Source organism: Penaeus chinensis, chromosome 20 (assembly GCF_019202785.1).
Source record: "Penaeus chinensis breed Huanghai No. 1 chromosome 20, ASM1920278v2, whole genome shotgun sequence".
Taxonomy (NCBI): domain Eukaryota; kingdom Metazoa; phylum Arthropoda; class Malacostraca; order Decapoda; family Penaeidae; genus Penaeus; species Penaeus chinensis.
The window spans coordinates 19,078,402-19,103,401 of NC_061838.1; the positions used below are offsets into that span (position 1 = coordinate 19,078,402).

General features: G+C 34.6%; 6 protein-coding genes across 6 annotated transcripts in view; all 6 read left to right on the plus strand.

Annotated features, from left to right (window-relative positions):
* LOC125036202 overlaps nt 1-907 on the plus strand; it is a 975-nt gene extending 68 nt beyond the window's left edge. Inside the window, exons 1-2 of the mRNA XM_047628660.1 lie at nt 1-604; nt 725-907. The exon at nt 1-604 is cut by the window's left edge and continues 68 nt beyond it. Of these exons, the coding sequence (XP_047484616.1) occupies nt 19-604; nt 725-762 (624 nt within the window). The 5' untranslated portion in view covers nt 1-18 and the 3' untranslated portion in view covers nt 763-907. The remainder of the gene's footprint in view (nt 605-724) is intronic.
* A 3,120-nt stretch (nt 908-4,027) lies between these two features.
* On the plus strand, nt 4,028-4,995 carry LOC125036213. The gene is made up of 2 exons (XM_047628675.1): nt 4,028-4,690; nt 4,811-4,995. Exons 1-2 carry the CDS (start codon nt 4,105-4,107, stop codon nt 4,846-4,848), a joined length of 624 nt encoding a protein of 207 aa, XP_047484631.1. The 5' UTR covers nt 4,028-4,104; the 3' UTR covers nt 4,849-4,995.
* Nucleotides 4,996-8,288: 3,293 nt separating this feature from the next.
* Nucleotides 8,289-9,257, plus strand: LOC125036205. The gene is made up of 2 exons (XM_047628663.1): nt 8,289-8,952; nt 9,073-9,257. Exons 1-2 carry the CDS (start codon nt 8,367-8,369, stop codon nt 9,108-9,110), a joined length of 624 nt encoding a protein of 207 aa, XP_047484619.1. The 5' UTR covers nt 8,289-8,366; the 3' UTR covers nt 9,111-9,257.
* Nucleotides 9,258-12,561: 3,304 nt separating this feature from the next.
* LOC125036221 lies at nt 12,562-13,549 on the plus strand. The gene is made up of 2 exons (XM_047628689.1): nt 12,562-13,244; nt 13,365-13,549. The coding sequence occupies exons 1-2, from the start codon at nt 12,659-12,661 to the stop codon at nt 13,400-13,402; spliced, it is 624 nt and encodes a 207-aa protein (XP_047484645.1). The 5' UTR covers nt 12,562-12,658; the 3' UTR covers nt 13,403-13,549.
* Nucleotides 13,550-16,874: 3,325 nt separating this feature from the next.
* LOC125036200 lies at nt 16,875-17,835 on the plus strand. Its single transcript, XM_047628658.1, has 2 exons — nt 16,875-17,530; nt 17,651-17,835. Exons 1-2 carry the CDS (start codon nt 16,945-16,947, stop codon nt 17,686-17,688), a joined length of 624 nt encoding a protein of 207 aa, XP_047484614.1. The 5' UTR covers nt 16,875-16,944; the 3' UTR covers nt 17,689-17,835.
* A 3,294-nt stretch (nt 17,836-21,129) lies between these two features.
* On the plus strand, nt 21,130-22,091 carry LOC125036201. Its single transcript, XM_047628659.1, has 2 exons — nt 21,130-21,786; nt 21,907-22,091. Exons 1-2 carry the CDS (start codon nt 21,201-21,203, stop codon nt 21,942-21,944), a joined length of 624 nt encoding a protein of 207 aa, XP_047484615.1. The 5' UTR covers nt 21,130-21,200; the 3' UTR covers nt 21,945-22,091.
* The last annotated feature ends 2,909 nt before the right edge of the window (nt 22,092-25,000 follow it).

Sequence of the window (25,000 nt, forward strand, 5' to 3'; positions counted from 1 at the left end):
CTCTCGCGTTTGTCAAGCATGAACCCAGCTTACGAAGGAGGCTACTACAGTGGCTTTGGCCAGGACGGTTATTCTGTGCCTGAGTATTACGTGCAGGACGCCGGCTATAACGCCTCTCTCCACGAGCCTGAGATGTGGCCTCATAGCACGGCGGACAACGCGCAAAGCCTCCATTCGGCCTCGTATGACGACCAGTCCTATCCGTTCGGGCAGCCGGCCGCTGAGGAGGCGAGTCTGTACCGGGCGTCGGAGGCACTCGATTTTGGCGCAGACGACTACTTGGAATCCCCGACGCTGGGGGGCGGCCTCTCCCCCTCGCCGTCCTCCTCCGTCTCGGGCGGCGACAGACGACGCAAAGTCAAGATGTATGACTGGCCGAAACAAGACGACCCCGTGCTGGAGAAGCGCAGGCAGCTGGCGATAAAGCAGAAAAAGAAGAGGGACAAGGATGAACGGGAGGAAATGCAGACGAGGCTTGGTATTAAGAAAACAGAAGAGGAAATTAAGAACATAAAGATGGAGATGGCTATGAGAGGATGCAACATTTCCATGATGCAACAGACGCTGGCCGCATACGATGTCAACGCCAGCTATGGGTACCCAGGTGAGCTTTAAGCATTTTTCATATTTTATCTTTATGTCTGACCTCGCATTATAAATAATACTAAGCTAGATAATTCAACGGCATATCCATTCATTATGACGTGTTATCCTTTGGTTCCAGAGAACGCGTGGGCGGCGGGCTCCCCTGCCCCTCTGTAGCAGCGCCTTCCCCAAACCCTGCGCCAAGGACCTTCCTGACGGGTCTGACACGTCACTTCATCGCCTTGTCTTCCATGATTATTTAATTCCATTTATTCGCTTATTCTTCCCTTTTGTAACGTATCATTATATTAATCTATTAGTATGTATGTTTCATTATTTCATCAATCATTTGCACCCAAGGGTAAGACCACATTAACAGATTGAAGAGAGAAATTAAACCAAATAATGAAATTGATAATGATAACAATGATAATGATCCTGATAAAGATATTGATGATGATGCTGATGGTGACAATAATTATAACAATAGCAAAAATAATGTGAATGATAATAATCATGATAATAGTTATACTAATGAAAATAATGATAATTACAGTTATACAATAATAATGATAAGGAAAACAAGAAAATAATGATAACAGTAATGCTAGCAAAGAAATTACAATAATAATGAAAATGCTAAAACTGATTATATGATATTAATTATAATAATGATATATAAGAACAAACATGACAGTAATGATGCTTACCATAATATTGTCAATAATGATGATAATAATCAAAGTAATAATAACGATAATGATAATTATTACAATATTGATAATGATACTAATTATACTAATAACGATACAATAAGTATAATAGTAATCAAGACAACGCAAATAATGATAATAATGATAATAGTAACAATAATGATGATAATAATAATGCTTATGAAGATAATGATAAATATAACAATTATAATAAAGGAATTGATAATTGTCATTACAATAATAATGCTAGTGGTAATAATGACAATATTGATAATATAATATTGATAATACTACTACTACTATTAATAAAAAATATGATAATAACAATAATACTACTACTAATAATGATAATAATGTTAATTATCATAAGGGTAATAACAATGATAATGATCGTAACAAGGATAATAATATCAATAACAAAAATTATATTTACAATGAGAATCATAATGTTAACAATAACGATAATAGTAATAATGATATTAACACTAGTAGCAAAATATATGATAACAATGATACTTATAATGCTAATATTGATGATAATAATAAGGATAATCATAAAAATTACACCAAGGAGAATAGTAATAATGATGATAGTAATCATAAGAATCATAATAATGATGATAATAGAAATGATACTATAAAGGAAAAAGTGATAAAGAAAACATAGACAGCTGTTTTGATGACAACAACAGCATTAAGAAAGATAATGATAATGATGATAATAAATAACAATAAAAATAGTAATGATAGTAATGAGGATAAGTATATCAATTATAATGATAATAATAATGATATATGAAATGATGACTATAACAATCAGCGTGACTCGTGGAAATTCTACGGAAAAGCCTCCTCCCTCTTTGCATCGTCTCCTCTCTCCCTTTCCGTCTCCCTCCGCCTTCCCTTTCCCGCTCTGCACCCCCCGTGACTCCTAAATCTTCCTTAAATACACTCCTCCTCTCCCATTTCTCTCCTCTTCCTCCTTAAACTACCCATCTCTTTCGTTCCCTTATCTCCTTCCCTCTCTCTCCCATTCCACTTTTTTTCTCTGAACCTCCTTTCCCTTCCCTTTCCCTTTTCCATTTCCTATTTAAGTCGTCTCCTTTCTCCTCTGTTTCCTCTTCCTATCTCTTTTTTTCTCTTTAAGTCCCCTCCCTTTCTCCATCTCCCTCTTCCTTTCCCTTTCCTCTCACACCTTTCTTCTCAATATCCCCCCTCGGACAACCGTACATAAATAATGTACATACGCTGCCGTTCTAGTTACTTCGGTACAGTGTACTTGCCGCAAACAATGATAATAATAATAATAGTGATGATAATATGAATAATAGTTATTATAATAAAAAGACAATAATAAAAATAATAAGAATAATAACATTGATAATCATAATGATAATAATAGTGTTAGAACAGGATTCGTAACGTGATACGTATATGTCATTCTTTGAAATTTGTGTTGTCAGGTATCGCCCGATTTAACACCAAGATGAAATAACCATAATTCAGTCACATGATATATGGTTTCAGGTATAAGATACCCACCTTATATCAAAATGGAGAGACTTGAAATGAGCACTCACATGAAATATGATTTCAGGCGTAAAATGTAGGACGGACGGACGGACGAACGGACAGAAGGATTGACGGACGGACGGACAGACGGACCACAAATAGCATTATAAAATAATAATGTTAATAATAGTAATGATGATAATATTAATAACAGTAATACTAACAGTAATAATAATGATAACAAATAATGGTAATAATGATAACAAATAATGGTAATAATAATAATGATAATAATAATAGTGCTAATACACTCACACACATAAGTAGATATACATACAATATATATATATATGTACATATATATATATACACACACACATCCAAGTGTATCTCTCTCCCACTCTCTCTCTACATACATACATACGCATGTATACATATATATACATATAAACACATATGTGTGTATCTTTCTCTCTCCCACTCCCTCTCTACATATGTACATACACATGTATACATTTATATATACATATATACACATACACATATATACACGCATTTATATGTATATATATACACACATAAATAGATACATGTATATATACACACATATATAAACATACATACATATATACATACATATATCTATTTCTATATGTCTACCTCTATATATATGCACATACGCAAACATACACACACACTTGAATATATGTACATATATATGTGTGTTTGTGTGTATGTCTGTGTGTATACGAGAGACAAAGAGATGACCCCAGGAATATACCTCAAAGTAAAAATAGAAAGCAATAAGAAAATAATGACAGTGACAATGATAATAACTCCAATTTGTTTTTGTAAATATTCTATCATTATTTGAATAGCGTAAAGTACTTTGTGAGGCACGTTCATACGTATGGTATGAAAGGCTTGTTAAAATAGAAAATACGTATTAGTGTATTCATTTTCCTTTGAACACATATTTACACATGTATTATGAATATAAATGGTCAGGAAAACATCAATACAAACGCACCGGGACGTGGTAGTTTCAATAAACACTTCGGCAGCAGGTGGATGGCTGCTGGACAGGATAAGGAACGTTGTCGAGACCGGTGGTTCCCAAAGATTTACTGTTGACGCGATGGGGCGGCGTCGAGGAAACCAAACGTCGACATTGACAGCTTCGTAGAAACAATCGTCCCCGTGCGTTAAAAAGAGGCTTTTCGGGTGACTTGCACCACAGATAGATTGGACACCAGCCTAAAGAAGTGGTATCTGCCCTCTCGCTTTGGCAAGCATGGACCCAGCTTACGGAGGAGGCTACTACAGTGGCTTTGGCCAGGACGGTTATTCTGTTCCTGGGTATTACGTGCAGGACGCCGGCTATAACGCCTCTCTCCACGAGCCTGAGATGTGGCCTCATGGCACGGCGGACAACGCGCAAAGCCTCCATTCGGCCTCGTATGACGACCAGTCCTATCCGTTCGGGCAGCCGGTCGCTGAGGAGGCGAGTCTGTACGGAGCGTCGGAGGCACTTGATTTTGGCGCAGACGACTACTTGGAATCCCCGACGCTGGGGGGCGGCCTCTCCCCCTCGCCGTCCTCCTCCGTCTTGGGCGGCGACAGACGACGCAAAGTCAAGATGTATGACTGGCCGAAACAAGACGACCCCGTGCTGGAGAAGCGCAGGCAGCTGGCGATAAAGCAGAAAAAGAAGAGGGACAAGGATGAGCGGGAGGAAATGCAGACGAGGCTTGGTATTAAGAAAACAGAAGAGGAAATTAAGAACATAAAGATGGAGATGGCTATGAGAGGATGCAACATATCCATGATGCAACAGACGCTGGCCGCATACGATGTCAACGCCAGCTATGGGTATCCAGGTGAGCTTTATGCACTTTTAATATTTTATCTTTATGTCTGGCCTAACAATATAAACAATACTAAGGTAGATAATTCAACGGCATATCCGTTCATTATGACGTGTTATCCTTTGGTTCCAGAGAACGCGTGGGCGGCGGGCTCCCCTGCCCCTCTGTAGCAGCGCCTTTCCCAAACCCTGCGCCAAGGACCTTCCTGACGGGTCGCTGACACATCACTTCATCGCCTTGTCTTCCATGATTATTTAATTTCATTTATTCGCTAATTCTTCCCTTTTGTAACGTATCATTATATTAATCTATAAGTATGTATGTTCCTTATTTCAACAATCATTTGCACCCAAGGGTAAGACAACATTAAGAAATTGAATAGGGAAATAATACCAATAATATTGTTGAAAATAGTCAAATTGATAAGGATGTTTAAGATGATATTGATAATGTTGTTAATGATAATGATGATGAAAATGATGATAATGATCACAATGATACTGATGAAGATGGTGAAAATGATGGTGATTATGATGATGAAACTGACAATGACAATGATAATGATAATGATGATAATGACCATGGTAAAGATAGTGATGTTGATACCAATGGAAACAATGATAACATTAATAGTAATAATAATGAGATTGGGAATAATAATCATGATAATATGAATATTAATGAAAAGAACAATAATAATGATAATGATAATCATAACGATGATTATTACAATGATGATAATAATGATAATAATGATCATAAAGACAACAAGAAAACAATGATGATAACAATGATAATAATAATGATGGCAAAGAAATGGTAAAAAATAATGAAAATACTAAAAATGATTATATAATATTGATAATAATTACGATAACAATAACAATAATGATAATAGTAATGATAATGATAACATAATGATTATTATGATAATAATAACAGTAATGACAGTAATAACGCCAACCATAATATTGTTGTAAATAATGATGATAGTTATAGTATTGATAATAATAGCAATAATAATAGTGTTAATAATGATAATGATGATAGTACCAATAATAATACAATAATTATGATAGTAATTAAACAACAAATATTAAAATGATAACAACAATAATAAGGAAGATAACAATGATAAAGAAAATTATAATAATAGTATTGATAATAGTAATTACAACAATAATGCTAATGCTAATAATGATAATGATGATAATATTGATAACAGCAATACTACCACTACTAATAATAATGATGATAATAATGATGATAGTACTACTACGACAAATGATAATGATGTTAATTATTATAAGGATGATAGCAATGGTAATGATAGCAATATCCAAAATGATAGTAATATTAGTTATAATAAAACAGTTATAATAAAAACGTTAATTATAACAATATTGATAATTATAATAACAACAGTTACAGTAAGGAGAATAACAATAATATTAATAATGATAATTATCATAACAATCATAACGATGATATTAATAATAGAAATAATACTATGATGCTAACGCTAAAAGTGCTAGTATTAACTTTGATAGCAATTATGATAAGAACAGTAATTTTAAAGATAAGACTAATGATAATAACTATAATGATATCGATGACAATGAAAATAATGATATTAATTATACTGATAATTATAATAATGATAGTAGAAATAATGATAATAATGGTAACATTTAGCGGGACCCGTGGAAATTCTAACGAAAACTCTCCTCCTTCTATCTTTCGTTTCCTCTCATCCCCTATGCCTTTTCCTTTCCCTCTACCGTTCCCTTTCCTGCTCTGCCACCCCCTGTGACTCCTAAATCTTCCTTAAATACTCTCCTCCTCTCCCATTTCTCTCCTCTTCCTCCTTAAACTACCCATCTCTTTCGTTCCCTTATCCACTTCCCTCTCTCTCCCATTTCCCTTTCTTCTCTGAACCTCCTTTCCCTTCCCTTTCCCTTTTCCATTTCCTATTTAAGTCGTCTCCTTTCTCCTCTGTCCCCCTTCCTATCTCTTTTTTCTCTCTAAGTCCCCTCCCTTTCTCGCTCTCCCTCTTCCTTTCCCTTTCCTCTCACACCTTTCTTCTCAATATCCCCCCTCGGACAGCCGTACATAATCTATGTACATACACTGCCGTTCTAGCTACTTCGGTGCAGTGTACTTGCCTCGAACAATGATAATAATAGTAGTGATGATAATGATATGAATAATAGTTATTATAATAAAAAGACAATAATAAAAATAATAAGAATAATAACATTGATAATCATAATGATAATAATAGTGTTAGAACAGGATCCGTAACGTGATACGTATATGTCATTCTTTGAAATTTGTGTTGCCAGGTATCGCCCGATTTAACACCAAGATGAAATAACCATAATTCAGTCACATGATATATGGTTTCAGGTATAAGATACCCACCTTATATCAAAATGGAGAGACTTGAAATGAGCACTCACATGAAATATGATTTCAGGCGTAAAATGTAGGACGGACGGACGGACGAACGGACAGAAGGATTGACGGACGGACGGACAGACGGACCACAAATAGAATTATAAAATAATAATGTTAATAATAGTAATGATGATAATATTAATAACAGTAATACTAACAGTAATAATAATGATAACAAATAATGGTAATAATGATAACAAATAATGGTAATAATAATAATGATAATAATAATAGTGATAATACACTCACACACATAAGTAGATATACATACAATATATATATATGTACATATATATATATATATACACACACACATCCATGTGTATCTCTCTCCCACTCTCTCTCTACATACATACATACGCATGTATACATATATATACATATAAACACATATGTGTGTATCTTTCTCTCTCCCACTCCCTCTCTACATATGTACATACACATGTATACATTTATATATACATATATACACATACACATATATACACGCATTTATATGTATATATATACACACATAAATAGATACATGTATATATACACACATATAAACATACATACATATATACATACATATATCTATTTCTATATGTCTACCTCTATATATATGCACATACGCAAACATACACACACACTTGAATATATGTACATATATATGTGTGTTTGTGTGTATGTCTGTGTGTATACGAGAGACAAAGAGATGACCCCAGGAATATACCTCAAAGTAAAAATAGAAAGCAATAAGAAAATAATGACAGTGACAATGATAATAACTCCAATTTGTTTTTGTAAATATTCTATCATTATTTGAATAGCGTAAAGTACTTTGTGAGGCACGTTCATACGTATGGTATGAAAGGCTTGTTAAAATAGAAAATACGTATTAGTGTATTCATTTTCCTTTGAACACATATTTACACATGTATTATGAATATAAATGGTCAGGAAAACATCAATACAAACGCACCGGGACGTGGTAGTTTCAATAAACACTTCGGCAGCAGGTGGATGGCTGCTGGACAGGATAAGGAACGTTGTCGAGACCGGTGGTTCCCAAAGATTTACTGTTGACGCGATGGGGCGGCGTCGAGGAAACCAAACGTCGACATTGACAGCTTCGTAGAAACAATCGTCCCCGTGCGTTAAAAAGAGGCTTTTCGGGTGACTTGCACCACAGATAGATTGGACACCAGCCTAAAGAAGTGGTATCTGCCCTCTCGCTTTGGCAAGCATGGACCCAGCTTACGGAGGAGGCTACTACAGTGGCTTTGGCCAGGACGGTTATTCTGTTCCTGGGTATTACGTGCAGGACGCCGGCTATAACGCCTCTCTCCACGAGCCTGAGATGTGGCCTCATGGCACGGCGGACAACGCGCAAAGCCTCCATTCGGCCTCGTATGACGACCAGTCCTATCCGTTCGGGCAGCCGGTCGCTGAGGAGGCGAGTCTGTACGGAGCGTCGGAGGCACTTGATTTTGGCGCAGACGACTACTTGGAATCCCCGACGCTGGGGGGCGGCCTCTCCCCCTCGCCGTCCTCCTCCGTCTCGGGCGGCGACAGACGACGCAAAGTCAAGATGTATGACTGGCCGAAACAAGACGACCCCGTGCTGGAGAAGCGCAGGCAGCTGGCGATAAAGCAGAAAAAGAAGAGGGACAAGGATGAGCGGGAGGAAATGCAGACGAGGCTTGGTATTAAGAAAACAGAAGAGGAAATTAAGAACATAAAGGTGGAGATGGCTATGAGAGGATGCAACATATCCATGATGCAACAGACGCTGGCCGCATACGATGTCAACGCCAGCTATGGGTATCCAGGTGAGCTTTATGCACTTTTAATATTTTATCTTTATGTCTGGCCTAACAATATAAACAATACTAAGGTAGATAATTCAACGGCATATCCGTTCATTATGACGTGTTATCCTTTGGTTCCAGAGAACGCGTGGGCGGCGGGCTCCCCTGCCCCTCTGTAGCAGCGCCTTTCCCAAACCCTGCGCCAAGGACCTTCCTGACGGGTCGCTGACACATCACTTCATCGCCTTGTCTTCCATGATTATTTAATTTCATTTATTCGCTAATTCTTCCCTTTTGTAACGTATCATTATATTAATCTATAAGTATGTATGTTCCTTATTTCATCAATCATTTGCACCCAAGGGTAAGACAACATTAACAAATTGAATAGGGAAATAAAGCCAATAATATTGTTGAAAATAGTAAAATTGATAAAGATGTTTAAGATGGTATTGATAATGTTAATGATAATGATGATGAAAATGATGATAATGATCACAATGATACTGATGAAGATGGTGAAAATGATGGTGATTATGATGATGAAAATGACAATGACAATGATTATGATAATGATGATAATGATAATGATCATGACCATGGTAAAGATAGTGATGTTGATACCAATGGAAACAATGATAACATTAATAGTAATAATAATGAGATTGGGAATAATAATCATGATAATATGAATATTAATGAAAAGAACAATAATAGTGATAATTATAATCATAACGATGATTATTACAGTGATGATAATAATGATAATAATGATCATAAAGGCAAGAAAACAATGACGATAACAATTATGATAATAATGATGGCAAAGAAATGGTAAAAAATAATGAAAATACTAAAAATGATTATATAATATTGATAATAATAATGATAACAATAACAATAATGATAATAGTAATGATAATGATAACATAATGATTATAATGATAATAACAACAGTAATGACAGTAATAACGCTAACCATAATATTGTTGTAAATAATGATGATAGTAATAGTATTGATAATAATGGCAATAATAATAGTGTTAATAATGATAATGATGATAGTACCAATAATAATACAATAATTATGATAGGAATTAAACAACAAATGATATTAAAATGATAATGATAACAATAATAAAGAAGATAACAATGATAAAGAAAATTATAATAATAGTATTGATCATAGTAATTACAACAATAATGCTAATGCTAATAATGATAATGATGATAATATTGATAACAGCAATACTACTACTACTAATAATAATGATGATAATAATGATGATAGTACTACTACGACAAATGATAATGATGTTAATTATTATAAGGATGATAGCAATGGTAATGATAGTAATATCCAAAATGATAGTAATATTAGTTATAATAAAACATTTATAATAAAAACGTTAATTATAACAATAATAATGATAACAATATTAATAATCATAATAACAACAGTTACAGTAAGGAGAATAACAATAATATTAATAATGATAATTATCATAAGAATCATAACGATGATATTAATAATAGAAATAATACTATGATGCTAACGCTAAAAGTGCTAGTATTAACTTTGATAGCAATTATGATAAGAACAGTAATTTTAAAGATAAGACTAATGATAATAACTATAATGATATCGATGACAATGAAAAATTGATATTAATTATACTGATAATTATAATAATGATAGTAGAAATAATGATAATAGTGGTAACATTTAGCGGGACCCGTGGGAATTCTAACGAAAACTCTCCTCCTTCTATCTTTCGTTTCCTCTCATCCCCTATGCCTTTTCCTTTCCCTCTACCGTTCCCTTTCCTGCTCTGCCACCCCCTGTGACTCCTAAATCTTCCTTAAATACTCTCCTCCTCTCCCATTTCTCTCCTCTTCCTCCTTAAACTACCCATCTCTTTCGTTCCCTTATCCACTTCCCTCTCTCTCCCATTTCCCTTTCTTCTCTGAACCTCCTTTCCCTTCCCTTTCCCTTTTCCATTTCCTATTTAAGTCGTCTCCTTTCTCCTCTGTTTTCCCTTCCTATCTCTTTTTTTCTCTTTAAGTCCCCTCCCTTTCTCGCTCTCCCTCTTCCTTTCCCTTTCCTCTCACACCTTTCTTCGCAATATCCCCCCTCGGACAACCGTACATAAATAATGTACATACACTGCCGTTCTAGCTACTTCGGTGCAGTGTGCTTGCCTCGAACAATGATAATAATAGTAGTGATGATAATGATTTCAATAATAGTAATTATAATAAAAAGACAATAATAAAGATAATAAGAATAATAACATTGATAATCATAATGATAATAATAGTGTTAGAACAGGATTCGTAACGTGATACGTATATGTCATTCTTTGAAATTTGTGTTGTCAGGTATCGCCCGATTTAACACCAAGATGAAATAACCATAATTCAGTCACATGATATATGGTTTCAGGTATAAGATACCCACCTTATATCAAAATGGAGAGACTTGAAATGAGCACTCACATGAAATACGATTTCAGGCGTAAAATGTAGGACGGACGGACGGACGAACGGACAGAAGGATTGACGGACGGACGGACAGACGGACCACAAATAGAATTATAAAATAATAATGTTAATAATAGTAATGATGATAATATTAATAACAGTAATACTAACAGTAATAATAATGATAACAAATAATGGTAATAATGATAACAAATAATGGTAATAATAATAATGATAATAATAATAGTGATAATACACTCACACACATAAGTAGATATACATACAATATATATATATGTACATATATATATATATATACACACACACATCCATGTGTATCTCTCTCCCACTCTCTCTCTACATACATACATACGCTTGTATACATATATATACATATAAACACATATGTGTGTATCTTTCTCTCTCCCACTCCCTCTCTACATATGTACATACACATGTATACATTTATATATACATATATACACATACACATATATACACGCATTTATATGTATATATATACACACATAAATAGATACATGTATATATACACACATATATAAACATACATACATATATACATACATATATCTATTTCTATATGTCTACCTCTATATATATGCACATACGCAAACATACACACACACTTGAATATATGTACATATATATGTGTGTTTGTGTGTATGTCTGTGTGTATACGAGAGACAAAGAGATGACCCCAGGAATATACCTCAAAGTAAAAATAGAAAGCAATAAGAAAATAATGACAGTGACAATGATAATAACTCCAATTTGTTTTTGTAAATATTCTATCATTATTTGAATAGCGTAAAGTACTTTGTGAGGCACGTTCATACGTATGGTATGAAAGGCTTGTTAAAATAGAAAATACGTATTAGTGTATTCATTTTCCTTTGAACACATATTTACACATGTATTATGAATATAAATGGTCAGGAAAACATCAATACAAACGCACAGGGACGTGGTAGTTTCAATAAACACTTCGGCAGCAGGTGGATGGCTGCTGGACAGGATAAGGAACGTTGTCGAGACCGGTGGTTCCCAAAGATTTACTGTTGACGCGATGGGGCGGCGTCGAGGAAACCAAACGTCGACATTGACAGCTTCGTAGAAACAATCGTCCCCGTGCGTTAAAAAGAGGCTTTTCGGGTGACTTGCACCACAGATAGATTGGACACCAGCCTAAAGAAGTGGTATCTGCCCTCTCGCTTTGGCAAGCATGGACCCAGCTTACGGAGGAGGCTACTACAGTGGCTTTGGCCAGGACGGTTATTCTGTTCCTGGGTATTACGTGCAGGACGCCGGCTATAACGCCTCTCTCCACGAGCCTGAGATGTGGCCTCATGGCACGGCGGACAACGCGCAAAGCCTCCATTCGGCCTCGTATGACGACCAGTCCTATCCGTTCGGGCAGCCGGCCGCTGAGGAGGCGAGTCTGTACGGAGCGTCGGAGGCACTTGATTTTGGCGCAGACGACTACTTGGAATCCCCGACGCTGGGGGGCGGCCTCTCCCCCTCGCCGTCCTCCTCCGTCTCGGGCGGCGACAGACGACGCAAAGTCAAGATGTATGACTGGCCGAAACAAGACGACCCCGTGCTGGAGAAGCGCAGGCAGCTGGCGATAAAGCAGAAAAAGAAGAGGGACAAGGATGAGCGGGAGGAAATGCAGACGAGGCTTGGTATTAAGAAAACAGAAGAGGAAATTAAGAACATAAAGGTGGAGATGGCTATGAGAGGATGCAACATATCCATGATGCAACAGACGCTGGCCGCATACGATGTCAACGCCAGCTATGGGTATCCAGGTGAGCTTTATGCACTTTTAATATTTTATCTTTATGTCTGGCCTAACAATATAAACAATACTAATGTAGATAATTCAACGGCATATCCGTTCATTATGACGTGTTATCCTTTGGTTCCAGAGAACGCGTGGGCGGCGGGCTCCCCTGCCCCTCTGTAGCAGCGCCTTTCCCAAACCCTGCGCCAAGGACCTTCCTGACGGGTCGCTGACACATCACTTCATCGCCTTGTCTTCCATGATTATTTAATTCCATTTATTCGCTAATTCTTCCCTTTTGTAACGTATCATTATATTAATCTATAAGTATGTATGTTCCTTATTTCATCAATCATTTGCACCCAAGGGTAAGACAACATTAAGAAATTGAATAGGGAAATAATACCAATAATATTGTTGAAAATAGTCAAATTGATAAGGATGTTTAAGATGGTATTGATAATGTTAATGATAATGATGATGAAAATAATGATAATGATCACAATGATACTGATGAAGATGGTGAAAAGGATGGTGATTATGATGATGAAACTGACAATGACAATTATAATGATAATGATGATAATGATAATGATCATGACCATGGTAAAGATAGAGATGTTGATACCAATGGAAACAATGATAACATTAATAGTAATAATAATGAGATTGGGAATAATAATCATGATAATATAAATATTAATGAAAAGAACAATAATAATGATAATGATAATCATAACGATGATTATTACAGTGATGATAATAATGATAATAATGATCATAAAGGCAAGAAAACAATGACGATAACAATGATGATAATAATGATGGCAAAGAAATGGTAAAAAATAATGAAAATACTAAAAATGATTATATAATATTGATAATAATAATGATAACAATAACAATAATGATAATAGTAATGATAATGATAACATAATGATTATTATGATAATAATAACAGTAATGACAGTAATAACGCCAACCATAATATTGTTGTAAATAATGATGATAGTTATAGTATTGATAATAATAGCAATAATAATAGTGTTAATAATGATAATGATGATAGTACCAAGAATAATACAATAATTATGATAGTAATTAAACAACAAATATTAAAATGATAACAACAATAATAAGGAAGATAACAATGATAAAGAAAATTATAATAATAGTATTGATAATAGTAATTACAACAATAATGCTAATGCTAATAATGATAATGATGATAATATTGATAACAGCAATACTACCACTACTAATAATAATGATGATAATAATGATGATAGTACTACTACGACAAATGATAATGATGTTAATTATTATAAGGATGATAGCAATGGTAATAATAGCAATATCCAAAATGATAGTAATATTAGTTATAATAAAACAGTTATAATAAAAACGTTAATTATAACAATATTGATAATTATAATAACAACAGTTACAGTAAGGAGAATAACAATAATATTAATAATGATAATTATCATAACAATCATAACGATGATATTAATAATAGAAATAATACTATGATGCTAACGCTAAAAGTGCTAGTATTAACTTTGATAGCAATTATGATAAGAACAGTAATTTTAAAGATAAGACTAATGATAATAACTATAATGATATCGATGACAATGAAAATAATGATATTAATTATACTGATAATTATAATAATGATAGTAGAAATAATGATAATAATGGTAACATTTAGCGGGACCCGTGGAAATTCTAACGAAAACTCTCCTCCTTCTATCTTTCGTTTCCTCTCATCCCCTATGCCTTTTCCTTTCCCTCTACCGTTCCCTTTCCTGCTCTGCCACCCCTTGTGACTCCTAAATCTTCCTTAAATACACTCCTTCTCTCCCATTTCTTTCCTGTTCCTCCTTAAAGTACCCACCTCTTTCGTTCCCTTATCTCCTTCCCTCTCTCTCCCATTCCACTTTTTTCTCTGAACCTCCTTTCCCTTCCCTTTCCCTTTTCCATTTTCTATTTAAGTCGTCTCCTTTCTCCTCTGTTTTCTCTTCCTATCTCTTTTTTTCTCTTTAAGTCCCCTCCCTTTCTCCATCTCCCTCTTCCTCTCCCTTTCCTCTCACACCTTTCTTCGCAATATCCCTCCTCGGACAGCCGTGCATAATTAATGTACCTACACTGCCGTTCTAGCTACTTCGGTGCAGTGTACTTGCCTCGAACAATGATAATAATAGTAGTGATGATAATGATTTCAATAATAGTAATTATAATAAAAAGACAATAATAAAAATAATAAGAATAATAACATTGACAATCATAATGATAATAATAGTGTTAAAACAGGATTCGTAACGTGATACGTATATGTCATTCTTTGAAATTTGTGTTGTCAGGTATCGCCCGATTTAACACCAAGATGAAATAACCATAATTCAGTCACATGATATATGGTTTCAGGTATAAGATACCCACCTTATATCAAAATGGAGAGACTTGAAATGAGCACTCACATGAAATATGATTTCAGGCGTAAAATGTAGGACGGACGAACGGACAGAAGGATTGACGGACGGACGGACAGACGGACCACAAATAGAATTATAAAATAATAATGTTAATAATAGTAATGATGATAATATTAATAACAGTAATACTAACAGTAATAATAATGATAACAACTAATGGTAATAATGATAACAAATAATGGTAATAATGATAACAAATAATGGTAATAATAATAATGATAATAATAATAGTGATAATACACTCACACACATAAGTAGATATACATACAATATATATATATATGTACATATATATATATATATATATACACACACACATCCATGTGTATCTCTCTCCCACTCTCTCTCTACATACATACATACGCTTGTATACATATATATACATATAAACACATATGTGTGTATCTTTCTCTCTCCCACTCCCTCTCTACATATGTACATACACATGTATACATTTATATATACATATATACACATACACATATATACACGCATTTATATGTATATATATACACACATAAATAGATACATGTATATATACACACATATATAAACATACATACATATATACATACATATATCTATTTCTATATGTCTACCTCTATATATATGCACATACGCAAACATACACACACACTTGAATATATGTACATATATATGTGTGTTTGTGTGTATGTCTGTGTGTATACGAGAGACAAAGAGATGACCCCAGGAATATACCTCAAAGTAAAAATAGAAAGCAATAAGAAAATAATGACAGTGACAATGATAATAACTCCAATTTGTTTTTGTAAATATTCTATCATTATTTGAATAGCGTAAAGTACTTTGTGAGGCACGTTCATACGTATGGTATGAAAGGCTTGTTAAAATAGAAAATACGTATTAGTGTATTCATTTTCCTTTGAACACATATTTACACATGTATTATGAATATAAATGGTCAGGAAAACATCAATACAAACGCACCGGGACGTGGTAGTTTCAATAAACACTTCGGCAGCAGGTGGATGGCTGCTGGACAGGATAAGGAACGTTGTCGAGGGTTCCCAAAGATTTACTGTTGACGCGATGGGGCGGCGTCGAGGAAACCAAACGTCGACATTGACAGCTTCGTAGAAACAATCGTCCCCGTGCGTTAAAAAGAGGCTTTTCGGGTGACTTGCACCACAGATAGATTGGACACCAGCCTAAAGAAGTGGTATCTGCCCTCTCGCTTTGGCAAGCATGGACCCAGCTTACGGAGGAGGCTACTACAGTGGCTTTGGCCAGGACGGTTATTCTGTTCCTGGGTATTACGTGCAGGACGCCGGCTATAACGCCTCTCTCCACGAGCCTGAGATGTGGCCTCATGGCACGGCGGACAACGCGCAAAGCCTCCATTCGGCCTCGTATGACGACCAGTCCTATCCGTTCGGGCAGCCGGTCGCTGAGGAGGCGAGTCTGTACGGAGCGTCGGAGGCACTTGATTTTGGCGCAGACGACTACTTGGAATCCCCGACGCTGGGGGGCGGCCTCTCCCCCTCGCCGTCCTCCTCCGTCTCGGGCGGCGACAGACGACGCAAAGTCAAGATGTATGACTGGCCGAAACAAGACGACCCCGTGCTGGAGAAGCGCAGGCAGCTGGCGATAAAGCAGAAAAAGAAGAGGGACAAGGATGAGCGGGAGGAAATGCAGACGAGGCTTGGTATTAAGAAAACAGAAGAGGAAATTAAGAACATAAAGATGGAGATGGCTATGAGAGGATGCAACATATCCATGATGCAACAGACGCTGGCCGCATACGATGTCAACGCCAGCTATGGGTATCCAGGTGAGCTTTATGCACTTTTAATATTTTATCTTTATGTCTGGCCTAACAATATAAACAATACTAAGGTAGATAATTCAACGGCATATCCGTTCATTATGACGTGTTATCCTTTGGTTCCAGAGAACGCGTGGGCGGCGGGCTCCCCTGCCCTTCTGTAGCAGCGCCTTCCCCAAACCCTGCGCCAAGGACCTTCCTGACGGGTCGCTGACACATCACTTCATCGCCTTGTCTTCCATGATTATTTAATTCCATTTATTCGCTAATTCTTCCCTTTTGTAACGTATCATTATATTAATCTATAAGTATGTATGTTCCTTATTTCAACAATCATTTGCACCCAAGGGTAAGACAACATTAAGAAATTGAATAGGGAAATAATACCAATAATATTGTTGAAAATAGTCAAATTGATAAGGATGTTTAAGATGGTATTGATAATGTTAATGATAATGATGATGAAAATAATGATAATGATCACAATGATACTGATGAAGATGGTGAAAAGGATGGTGATTATGATGATGAAAATGACAATGACAATGATTATGATAATGATGATAATGATAATGATCATGACCATGGTAAAGATAGTGATGTTGATACCAAAGGAAACAATGATAACATTAATAGTAATAATAATGAGATTGGGAATAATAATCATGATAATATGAATATTAATGAAAAGAACAATAATAGTGATAATGATAATCATAACGATGATTATTACAGTGATGATAATAATGATAATAATGATCATAAAGGCAAGAAAACAATGACGATAACAATGATAATAATAATGATGGCAAAGAAATGGTAAAAAAATAATGAAAATACTAAAAATGATTATATAATATTGATAATAATAATGATAACAATAACAATAATGATAATAGTAATGATAATGATAACATAATGATTATTATGATAATAATAACAGTAATGACAGTAGTAACGCTAACCATAATATTGTTGTAAATAATGATGATAGTAATAGTATTGATAATAATAGTGTTAATAATGATAATGATGATAGTACCAAGAATAATACAATAATTATGATAGTAACTAAACAACAAATATTAAAATGATAACAACAATAATAAGGAAGATAACAATGATAAAGAAAATTATAATAATAGTATTGATAATAGTAATTACAACAATAATGCTAATGCTAATAATGATAATGATGATAATATTGATAACAGCAATACTACCACTAATAATAATGATGATAATAATGATGATAGTACTACTACGACAAATGATAATGATGTTAATTATTATAAGGATGATAGCAATGGTAATAATAGCAATATCCAAAATGATAGTAATATTAGTTATAATAAAACAGTTATAATAAAAACGTTAATTATAACAATATTGATAATTATAATAACAACAGTTACAGTAAGGAGAATAACAATAATACTAATAATGATAATTATCATAACAATCATAACGATGATATTAATAATAGAAATAATACTATGATGCTAACGCTAAAAGTGTTAGTATTAACTTTGATAGCAATTATGATAAGAACAGTAATTTTAAAGATAAGACTAATGATAATAACTATAATGATATCGATGACAATGAAAATAATGATATTAATTATACTGATAATTATAATAATGATAGTAGAAATAATGATAATAATGGTAACATTTAGCGGGACGCGTGGGAATTCTAACGAAAACTCTCCTCCTTCTATCTTTCGTTTCCTCTCATCCCCTATGCCTTTTCCTTTCCCTCTACCTTTCCCTTTCCTGCTCTGCCACCCCCTGTGACTCCTAAATCTTCCTTAAATACACTCCTTCTCTCCCATTTCTTTCCTGTTCCTCCTTAAACTACCCACCTCTTTCGTTCCTTTATCCACTTCCCTCTCTCTCCCATTTCCCTTTCTTCTCTGAACCTCCTTTCCCTTCCCTTTCCCTTTTCCATTTTCTATTTAAGTCGTCTCCTTTCTCCTCTGTCCCCCTTCCTATCTCTCTTTTCTCTCTAAGTCCCCTCCCTTTCTCGCTCTCCCTCTTCCTTTCCCTTTCCTCTCACACCTTTCTTCTCAATATCCCCCCTCGGACAACCGTACATAAATAATGTACATACACTGCCGTTCTAGTTACTTCGGTACAGTGTACTTGCCTCGAACAATGATAATAATAGTAGTGATGATAATGATTTCAATAATAGTAATTATAATAAAAAGACAATAATAAAGATAATAAGAATAATAACATTGATAATCATAATGATAATAATAGTGTTAGAACGGGATTCGTAACGTGATACGTATATGTCATTCTTTGAAATTTGTGTTGTCAGGTATCGCCCGATTTAACACCAAGATGAAATAACCATAATTCAGTCACATGATATATGGTTTCAGGTATAAGATACCCACCTTATATCAAAATGGAGAGACTTGAAATGAGCACTCACATGAAATATGATTTCAGGCGTAAAATGTAGGACGGACGGACGGACGAACGGACAGAAGGATTGACGGACGGACGGACAGACGGACCACAAATAACATTAAAAAATAATAATGTTAATAATAGTAATGATGATAATATTAATAACAGTAATACTAACAGTAATAATAATGATAACAAATAATGGTAATAATGATAACAAATAATGGTAATAATAATAATGATAATAATAATAGTGATAATACACTCACACACATAAGTAGATATACATACAATATATATATATGTACATATATATATATATATACACACACACATCCATGTGTATCTCTCTCCCACTCTCTCTCTACATACATACATACGCATGTATACATATATATACATATAAACACATATGTGTGTATCTTTCTCTCTCCCACTCCCTCTCTACATATGTACATACACATGTATACATTTATATATACATATATACACATACACATATATACACGCATTTATATGTATATATATACACACATAAATAGATACATGTATATATACACACATATATAAACATACATACATATATACATACATATATCTATTTCTATATGTCTACCTCTATATATATGCACATACGCAAACATACACACACACTTGAATATATGTACATATATATGTGTGTTTGTGTGTATGTCTGTGTGTATACGAGAGACAAAGAGATGACCCCAGGAATATACCTCAAAGTAAAAATAGAAAGCAATAAGAAAATAATGACAGTGTCAATGATAATAACTCCAATTTGTTTTTGTAAATATTCTATCATTATTTGAATAGCGTAAAGTACTTTGTGAGGCACGTTCATACGTATGGTATGAAAGGCTTGTTAAAATAGAAAATACGTATTAGTGTATTCATTTTCCTTTGAACACATATTTACACATGTATTATGAATATAAATGGTCAGGAAAACATCAATACAAACGCACAGGGACGTGGTAGTTTCAATAAACACTTCGGCAGCAGGTGGATGGCTGCTGGACAGGATAAGGAACGTTGTCGAGACCGGTGGTTCCCAAAGATTTACTGTTGACGCGATGGGGCGGCGTCGAGGAAACCAAACGTCGACATTGACAGCTTCGTAGAAACAATCGTCCCCGTGCGTTAAAAAGAGGCTTTTCGGGTGACTTGCACCACAGATAGATTGGACACCAGCCTAAAGAAGTGGTATCTGCCCTCTCGCTTTGGCAAGCATGGACCCAGCTTACGGAGGAGGCTACTACAGTGGCTTTGGCCAGGACGGTTATTCTGTTCCTGGGTATTACGTGCAGGACGCCGGCTATAACGCCTCTCTCCACGAGCCTGAGATGTGGCCTCATGGCACGGCGGACAACGCGCAAAGCCTCCATTCGGCCTCGTATGACGACCAGTCCTATCCGTTCGGGCAGCCGGTCGCCGAGGAGGCGAGTCTGTACGGAGCGTCGGAGGCACTTGATTTTGGCGCAGACGACTACTTGGAATCCCCGACGCTGGGGGGCGGCCTCTCCCCCTCGCCGTCCTCCTCCGTCTCGGGCGGCGACAGACGACGCAAAGTCAAGATGTATGACTGGCCGAAACAAGACGACCCCGTGCTGGAGAAGCGCAGGCAGCTGGCGATAAAGCAGAAAAAGAAGAGGGACAAGGATGAGCGGGAGGAAATGCAGACGAGGCTTGGTATTAAGAAAACAGAAGAGGAAATTAAGAACATAAAGATGGAGATGGCTATGAGAGGATGCAACATATCCATGATGCAACAGACGCTGGCCGCATACGATGTCAACGCCAGCTATGGGTATCCAGGTGAGCTTTATGCACTTTTAATATTTTATCTTTATGTCTGGCCTAACAATATAAACAATACTAAGGTAGATAATTCAACGGCATATCCGTTCATTATGACGTGTTATCCTTTGGTTCCAGAGAACGCGTGGGCGGCGGGCTCCCCTGCCCCTCTGTAGCAGCGCCTTCCCCAAACCCTGCGCCAAGGACCTTCCTGACGGGTCGCTGACACATCACTTCATCGCCTTGTCTTCCATGATTATTTAATTCCATTTATTCGCTAATTCTTCCCTTTTGTAACGTATCATTATATTAATCTATAAGTATGTATGTTCCTTATTTCAACAATCATTTGCACCCAAGGGTAAGACAACATTAAGAAATTGAATAGGGAAATAATACCAATAATATTGTTGAAAATAGTCAAATTGATAAGGATGTTTAAGATGGTATTGATAATGTTAATGATAATGATGATGAAAATAATGATAATGATCACAATGATACTGATGAAGATGGTGAAAAGGATGGTGATTATGATGATGAAAATGACAATGACAATGATTATGATAATGATGATAATGATAATGATCATGACCATGGTAAAGATAGTGATGTTGATACCAAAGGAAACAATGATAACATTAATAGTAATAATAATGAGATTGGGAATAATAATCATGATAATATGAATATTAATGAAAAGAACAATAATAGTGATAATGATAATCATAACGATGATTATTACAGTGATGATAATAATGATAATAATGATCATAAAGGCAAGAAAACACTGACGATAACAATGATGATAATAATGATGGCAAAGAAATGGTAAAAAATAATGAAAATACTAAAAATGATTATATAATATTGATACTAATTACGATAACAATAACAATAATGATAATAGTAATGATAATGATAACATAATGATTATTATGATAATAATAACAGTAATGACAGTAATAACGCTAACCATAATATTGTTGTAAATAATGATGATAGTACCAAGAATAATACAATAATTATGATAGTAATTAAACAACAAATATTAAAATGATAACAACAATAATAAGGAAGATAACAATGATAAAGAAAATTATAATAATAGTATTGATAATAGTAATTACAACAATAATGCTAATGCTAATAATGATAATGATGATAATATTGATAACAGCAATACTACCACTACTAATAATAATGATGATAATAATGATGATAGTACTACTACGACAAATGATAATGATGTTAATTATTATAAGGATGATAGCAATGGTAATGATAGCAATATCCAAAATGATAGTAATATTAGTTATAATAAAACATTTATAATAAAAACGTTAATTATAACAATAATAATGATAACAATATTAATAATCATAATAACAACAGTTACAGTAAGGAGAATAACAATAATATTAATAATGATAATTATCATAAGAATCATAACGATGATATTAATAATAGAAATAATACTATGATGCTAACGCTAAAAGTGTTAGTATTAACTTTGATAGCAATTATGATAAGAACAGTAATTTTAAAGATAAGACTAATGATAATAACTATAATGATATCGATGACAATGAAAATAATGATATTAATTATACTGATAATTATAATAATGATAGTAGAAATAATGATAATAATGGTAACATTTAGCGGGACCCGTGGAAATTCTAACGAAAACTCTCCTCCTTCTATCTTTCGTTTCCTCTCATCCCCTATGCCTTTTCCTTTCCCTCTACCTTTCCCTTTCCTGCTCTGCCACCCCTTGTGACTCCTAAATCTTCCTTAAATACACTCCTTCTCTCCCATTTCTTTCCTGTTCCTCCTTAAACTACCCACCTCTTTCGTTCCCTTATCTCCTTCCCTCTCTCTCCCATTCCACTTTTTTCTCTGAACCTCCTTTCCCTTCCCTTTCCCTTTTCCATTTCCTATTTAAGTCGTCTCCTTTCTCCTCTGTTTTCCCTTCCTATCTCTTTTTTTCTCTTTAAGTCCCCTCCCTTTCTCCATCTCCCTCTTCCTTTCCCTTTCCTCTCACACCTTTCTTCGCAATATCCCCCCTCGGACAACCGTACATAAATAATGTACATACACTGCCGTTCTAGCTACTTCGGTGCAGTGTACTTGCCTCGAACAATGATAATAATAGTAGTGATGATAATGATTTCAATAATAGTAATTATAATAAAAAGACAATAATAAAGATAATAAGAATAATAACCTTGATAATCATAATGATAATAATAGTGTTAGAACGGGATTCGTAACGTGATACGTATATGTCATTCTTTGAAATTTGTGTTGTCAGGTATCGCCCGATTTAACACCAAGATGAAATAACCATATTCCAGTCACATGTGATATGGTTTCAGGTATAAGATACCCACCTTATATCAAAATGGAGAGACTTGAAGTGAGCACTCACATGAAATACGATTTCAGGCGTAAAATGTAGGACGGACGGACGGACGAACGGACAAAAGGATTGGCGGACGGACGGACAGACGGACCACAAATAGAATTATAAAATAATAATGTTAATAATAGTAATGACGATAATATTAATAACAGTAATACTAACAGTAATAATAATGATAACAAATAATGGTAATAATAATAATAATATTAATAGTGATAATACATTCACACATATAAGTATATATACACATACAATTTATATATATATATATATATACATATATATTCATGTGTATCTCTCTCCCACTCTCTCTCTACATATATACATACGCATGTATATATTTATATATATACATATATACACATATGTGTGTGTATCTTTCTCTCTCCCATACATTTATATATACATATATACACATATATACATATATACACACATACAAACACACACACACACATACACACACACATGCATATGTATATATATATATACATAAATAGATACATGTATATACACACACATATATAAACATACATACATATATACATACATATATATATTTCTATATGTCTACCTCTATATATATGCACATACGCAAACATACACACACACTTGCATATATGTACATATATATGTGTGTTTGTGTGTATGTCTGTGTGTATACGAGAGACTAAGAGGTGACCCCAGGAATATACCTCAAGGTAAAGATAGAAAGCAATAAGAAAATAATGACAGTGACAATGATAATAACCCCAATTTGTTTTTGTAAATATTCTATCATTATTTGAATAGCGTAAAGTACTT